Source organism: Austrofundulus limnaeus, unplaced genomic scaffold (assembly GCF_001266775.1).
Source record: "Austrofundulus limnaeus strain Quisiro unplaced genomic scaffold, Austrofundulus_limnaeus-1.0 Scaffold183, whole genome shotgun sequence".
Lineage (NCBI taxonomy): Eukaryota > Metazoa > Chordata > Actinopteri > Cyprinodontiformes > Rivulidae > Austrofundulus > Austrofundulus limnaeus.
The window spans coordinates 632,321-639,143 of NW_013952585.1; the positions used below are offsets into that span (position 1 = coordinate 632,321).

Here is a 6,823-nt window from a genome sequence, read left to right on the forward strand (position 1 = left end):
TATATATACTGTATATAGACTAGATTAAACATAATTTATTGCTTGAAGGAAAAAAAATTGTAAAGATATACAATATCATTAGTAGGGGGTACAACAATACGTTTCTGTATCAAACCGTTCAATACAGTGCTTTAGGTTCAATACACACCATGTGATCAACAATCCAGATTTTTAAAATTTATTTTATCACCTTGTCTTCTAAAGATGCTCTGTGTTGAAGGATCAGTGAATCTGTGTTTGTATGCTCCACCTAGGCTGCATTGTCGAGCACAGATCCACTGAGAAACTTGCTGTTTCAGCAACATTTAGTTTAATAACTGTGCTTTTGAGGTTGAACAAATGTTCATGGTTAATTTCATTAAATTACAAGTTAAGAAGAGCATGGACATTTCTCTCTTTTGTATTGACAAAAATACCAAATCTTGACACTAATGTTTCAAACCCAACCGAAACATGAATTTTCTGTATAGTTGTACTCCTAATCATTAGCATTCATTTTTATGCTTTGAAATGTTAAATTTGCAATACATGTATATAATAAAATTCCACACAACTACCCACATTGTACCTTAGAATAATATATAACACAAAAATATAATAAAATATACTTTATAGCAGACTCAATATCAGTTATCAGTGAAATTTCAAACTAAAAGTCTCTAAAATCTCACTTAAAAAGATAAATTTTTTACTCTTACACAAATCTGTTTGATGGGTTTTCTGTGGTTTTTGCCAACATATAAATTCCCACTGACTGACTTTCTCAAAGCTGCTGATCTGGGTTAGCATGTCTAATCCTTCTGCATGTGTCTCCTCCTATCAGATCTCTCTGCCATCTTTATTTTCATKCTCTGTGTTTTATTAGTTTAGTATCCGTTCTGCTCTCATGTCCATCCATCAGGAAATACCTCACGCTGTGATAAAGTAACAGAAATTTAGTCTTCACATGGGGTTTTGCCTTTTTGAAAGAGAGAGAGGAAATAAGGCTGTAAGTTAATGAGAATTAATCATCAGGTAAGATGTTTTGTAATTCATTTAGCTTTTACAGGATCTCATGCAGCTCATTAAGCATCTGTTTGACTCTCTCCACTGTCATCTGTAACATCATTCACAGATGTTCTGTAAATGAAAGCAATAACATCAGCTGACTGACGTGAACTAAAGAGTTTCAGTCCAAATTTGTAGCCATTATTACCAAATGTATAAAATATTTTAACAATCTGGCTGGAGTTTGGATAAAAATGCATCCTAATAAATTTCCCAACAGTCTTGTGGGAGAACTGGTCAAAGTAAATGAGTTTGAGCTTTAAAGTTTGAAAATTTGTAGACTGAAACTCAAAATGTAATAACGAGAAGAATTGCTCGTCCTAATTTTGATTTTTCTCCCATTTTCTTTAGGCTTAAAAAAAAGCAAGAGTGCAACACGCCCGGCTAGAAGAGGATCTGTCATATCACCACTGCCATTTCACCAGAACTCATCTTTGGAGTCGGACTTTGTACAGCAGAGAGGATTTTGAAGAATAATGATCAAAACAGCAACTACCCAGCAGCAGCTGGCACTCGGTCATGCTTTTCCAAAAAAGAAAAAGACAAAAAAATGTTTAAAAAGAACAAAAAGGAGTGACTTTTCTTTCTACTTTGTCATATCAACATTCCTGGACATCATGTGAATTTTACAGTGTTTACTACAACAACAGGACAGAGGCTGGTGGAGGGAGTGGAAGCGTAACGAGAGGAAGAAGAGAAGGGAAGAATCGCTGATGGGATGTGAACGTGTGTTGAAAGACAACCTGTGCCTGGTTTTAAAAAGTGGGTTTTTAAGAACTTTGCTCTTAATGTATTGCCAGATTTTGACATAAACAGGTTTAGGCTGGTGTGTTTGAAAGCTGCTGAAGGTTTGCTGAGACAGAGAGAGATAGAGGGGGGGAAAGAGAGAAGAGAAACCGAGCCTGAGAAAAACTGTAGCATCGTAGTGAAACACAGAACCGTCTGCTCTCATGAACTGAAAATTCATCTGGGTTCACTGTGTTTTTTTTACAAAGAAGAATTTAAATTAAGAAAGGGGGGGGCACTACTTTTAAATCAGACATGTGAAACAGGTTATGAAGTGTGCAAGTTGTGATCTGAGGAAAAAGCAAGTGAGATGCTGAGTTCATCTGACGGCGTTTCTGTTCACACGGCGCCGCAGGAGGAAGCTGAAATGGAAACGAGTCCAAACGGCGACGTACGGTGGGCTGTGTGAGCCAGGCGGTTACTCGTGTGAACACTCAGGTTGTGTAGTGGTGCGGCTTCACGAGTTGCTGAGCTAGTTGCTGTTTGTTAGTGTTGTGTAATAAAGAGAATATAAGACAATATGTTTATAAATGATTTTTTTGTTGTTGTTGTTCTTGGTTGTTTTGAAAGAGGGAAGTTTGTTCCCTTGTTTAAAAGGTTAGCTCTAAAAGTTGGTTTTTATATAAATGTATATTAGAGTAAAACAAAACCAAGAAAAAAATGTGAAAAATTACGACAAAAACAGCAAAAAAAAGAGAAAAGAAAAAAATCAGACTTCTTAGTTGTATATTAATACCACATGTTTGGAAAGCACATCTCATTTGATATTGGCTCACCATGTTTGTAAATGACAAATAACCACATGTATAACTTCGATGTGTGTTGTCAAGTCCACAGCAAGGTTCACCTATTTATATTTTGTGTTTTCCAGAAGGGTAACAGGTTAATGGATATGTGTTTCTCCAGCAGGGTCAGACAGGAAATAAGGAACAATCTGATAACATTAATAATAAAATATAAAGATTTTTTTCTATTTCTCATGCATTTCTAGKTCATGTAATCACCACAAACCTGCTGCTGCATCTTTAATGAAATTATAAAGTCGTGAGCATGAAGAAAAAAATCTTTACAGATGTTTATATTCTTTCCAAGTGCCAGTTTTTCCGTGGTGTCGTTTCTGGATATGAACTAATTCATTCAAGCGCATGAGATGAGAGGTGGATCACAGGTTGCGGTCAGAGACGGTGGCATTGTGTATGTTTAAATATCAAGYTTGGACTTATAGTATATATATTTTTACAGTGGCATTGGGGTGGGAAGATGAGGAGCAGAATCCTGATCCGATTGAAGCTGGTGTCACTCATGCGTCTCTCACTCAAGGCGAACGGCATGTGCCTGCGTTAGTCCGATTCTTTTCTTTGTGACGTATGTGACTTTGTAAAGCTTGCATATTTTACACGGTGTTTACAAAGATGTACGTTGTGGTTAAAAAAATCAACTTACTGTATAATAAATTGATTTCTTTTTTTTAAAAAAAGGCTAAACATGTCATAACGCCCACCATCCCTTTTGTGTGTCCTCAGACGTGTGGTTTCATTGGACAAAGACCCATGTGTCTGTCTGCTCCTAAATGCACTACCACAACCAAAGGATCTGGAGTTGTGTTCACATGAWTTCAAAAAAACAAAGTGGGGTTCTTGGGTTTTTGTGAATGTGCATCCCGTCGTACATTTACAGAACGGAGAACCGTACAACTGTGCTGTAAAATCCACGGACAGGCGTCGAATCAAACAAACCTACCTGTGTAGATAAAAACGATTCAAGACGTCCAACTAAAGGAACTGAGTAGCAGATGTGTTTGTACCTTTCACGTGCCTTAATCTTTTCCATGGTAGATGAAGAGAAATGTGTTTTATATAACTCCATTCCAACCCTTCTGACTGTCATCTCCCCGTTCCTTCTGTTCACCTTCCCTCCCTGTGTCAAACCCGCCCCCCACAGCCCACTAAAACTCTTCATTTCATCCATCCCGCCCCCACCCCCTCTGCCCCCCTTTATGTAGTTTAGACTGTTGGCGGGTCCCTGCCTTGTATTACATTGTATAATAAACTTTTAAAGAGTTAGTCGTTTGACAAATGGGTTTGGTTTCCTAGAGAAGTACGGCTGGTAAAGCTTTCGTAGTGATCAGAGGCGATGCCACAGTGACAGAATGTATTATGTTCATTTTACTAATACCCAGAGGCAAATATTACGCTTGTTAAACWTAATGGAAAAAAATACTGGTTTGTAGAGTATAAATTTGGTGTGTTTTCAATAAATCATGCCTGGAAAGAAGGTGCTACTGTCTCTGTGTCGTGTGTATTCACTCGCATCGTCCCCTCCTCCCACTGATCGGAAAGATCTTCATTCCTCCTCAATTGCTGCCAATCACTGTCAGATGTGATTCAGTTAAATCCCCCAGGGTGCAATCAGACTGTTGTAAGATCTAACCATCCACAATTTTTGGAAAAGGAAAGTACACCTTCGTTCAGTTCCGGAGTTTTATCAGGACATAATAAAATGATCTGGTCTTTACAGGCTCTAAACTTCTACAAACCTAACCTTAAAGTGTATTAAAACACAATTCAGCCCTATCATTATTTGTTAAAAGTTAAGCTGAGATAGAAAAGTGTGGAAAAATTAAGTTCACCTCGTGATTCAAAAGCTTGTAGAACCTTCATCAGCAGCAATAACAGTAGTTTTCTTGCTGATTTTATCCCTCTTTTACATTGTTATAGAGGAATTTTGGTCCACTCTGCTTTACAATGTTGTTTCAGTCCATTAAGGTTTGCAGAAATTTGTTTCTGAACAGCTCTCTTAAGCCTCCATCACTATATTTCAGTCAGGTTCAGGTCTGGACTTTGACGGGGTCAGTGCAGCCACTTCTTTTTTCCTGTCATTCTGTTGAAGATTAGCTGTTGTGTTCAGGATCAATTGTTCTGCTTCATCATGACTCAGTCAGACGGTCTCACATTTGACTTCTAAACCTTTGGTTAACAGACAAGTTTGTGGTCGAATCAATGACTTCAAGGTGCTCTGGTCCTGACGCTGCAAAACAATCCCAAACCATCAACCATCCACCAGTGTGCTGACAGCTGGTATGCAACGTTAGTGCTGTGTTTGATGTCCTCAGTCTACATCTTCTACCGCTTATCAGTAGTTGGGTTGTGGAGGCAACAGACCCAGGAGAGAAACTCTGACAACACCAACATTTTCCAGGTACTCTTAGGGAACTCCTGACATCTCTGAGTCAAATGCTTTAACTTTCAGATCCAATATTTGATCAAACCAACAAATGACCCAATAGCTGTAACTCAACAATAGACTTATGAATATAAGCCAACAGGTTTTATGGTGTTTGCTCACAAACATTTCAATGTTGGGAATCAAGTCAGATTTTTTACACTTGTGAAATGTTTTCAAAGAGAAGGCTTGGTGCCATATTGTAAAAACAACACAAGCATACTAAATGAGAACAAGAAAAGAAAATTATGCATTTTYAAATTTGTAGCAATGGACCCAAAATGTTGTCCTTTCTGTGTGATGGAGGACAACAGATACCTGGATGTTCACCTGAGCTATAACGCCGAGACAAAAGGGAACAGAGCTGATTCTACTTTTAGTGGAAGCTTTGCTTGTGTTGGGAAGTACAGGGAAAAACACCAGAGACTCAAAGAGACTGAAAATATTGATAAAGCTGGTTCCATGCAGCTCGGAGCTGATTGTGGAAAAAAACTATTTTGCCTAAAGTTGTTAAGCTAATGGACAACAGTGCAAACCCACCAAAACACACATTGATTAAACAGTGTTTTCTGTCACAGGCCTGRTCAGCTGCTCAGCTAAAGGAGCAGTAAACAAGGTCATTACTGTCTGCTTCAGTGATGAAAACAGGCATCCCCAAATGGCGGACGTATATGTCCAAATCTGGACCAACTGAGTAATGGTTCTATCCGGACCTGTGCCCAGTCTGACACGTTAAGAAAAATAAATCATTTAAATTTTTCAGGGGATGGACAGTTTAGGCACAGAGTCAAACAGAAATGCTGGTGGTGTGCTTTGGAGCAGTGGTCCCAAACTTTTCAGCTTTTAACCCACAGAATACCAGCAGCAGAGACTTGTGACCCCAGCTGTTGGTTGATAAACATTGTTTTCACGTAAAATAAACGAGCATAGTAACATTATTTATTATGCTATTTTTGTTCATTATAAGTACACTAACTTTACTCTTTTGTAACAACAAAATTGTAATCAATTCAAAAAATCTTTTCAGGACCCCACCTTGATGTTTCTGGACCCCACTGTGGGTCCCGACCCCAACTTTGGGAACCACTGCTTTGGAGGTTACCTCTACTCCAGTTATCAAAGCTTCACTCAGTTGAGCCAATCAAATCTTTTGTTTGCCCTGTGAACCCACAGGGTAAACAAGTCCGAGCYGAGAGCATGCAAACTGACCGAACTGCAAGCCCAGAATGACAGATCTGACTCATCACAAATACTTTCACATTGACATTTGATGAAAAAACAAAAAGACAAGATGTCTGAAAAAAACAAAAACAAATCTTGATGTCAGCTTCAACATTAACCAGATAAACATAAATATTAGCAGATGATGTTCTAATAACTAGGCTAGTTGTGTACTGTAACATGCAGTTTGTCTGCAGTAAAATGTGTAGAGGCGCGACTTAAAAAATAAAAGTTGGGCTTTCTTTGGACCTTTTAGAACTAAATTTTAATAACTGGATGTCATCTCAGTGAGTTTTAATTGAATACCCCTGATCTAGAAAAAACCTCTTCAAATTTTATSTTGTTGAATTAGGACACAGCATGGTTATTTGCAGGCCAGTTTTGTTTCTGTTGTTACTAAATGTTTTGTAATCTTGTTTGTATGTGGTTATAATACATTTTAAATTCAGTTAAGTTTGATTAAATTACAAATCCCACAAAATATGACAGTGTTGGAAAATTTAAATTTAATGTTACCATTCTTAGCTGAAAAGGGGTAGCATTATAC

At 37.9% G+C, this 6,823-nt stretch overlaps 1 protein-coding gene across 1 annotated transcript in view; it reads left to right on the forward strand.

Annotated features, from left to right (window-relative positions):
* The window catches only part of arvcfb (ARVCF delta catenin family member b), a 352,935-nt gene extending 348,828 nt beyond the window's left edge, over positions 1-4,107 (forward strand). Inside the window, 1 exon segment of the mRNA XM_014018097.1 lies at positions 1,399-4,107. Coding sequence (XP_013873551.1) covers positions 1,399-1,404 — 6 coding nt within the window. The 3' untranslated portion in view covers positions 1,405-4,107.
* The last annotated feature ends 2,716 nt before the right edge of the window (positions 4,108-6,823 follow it).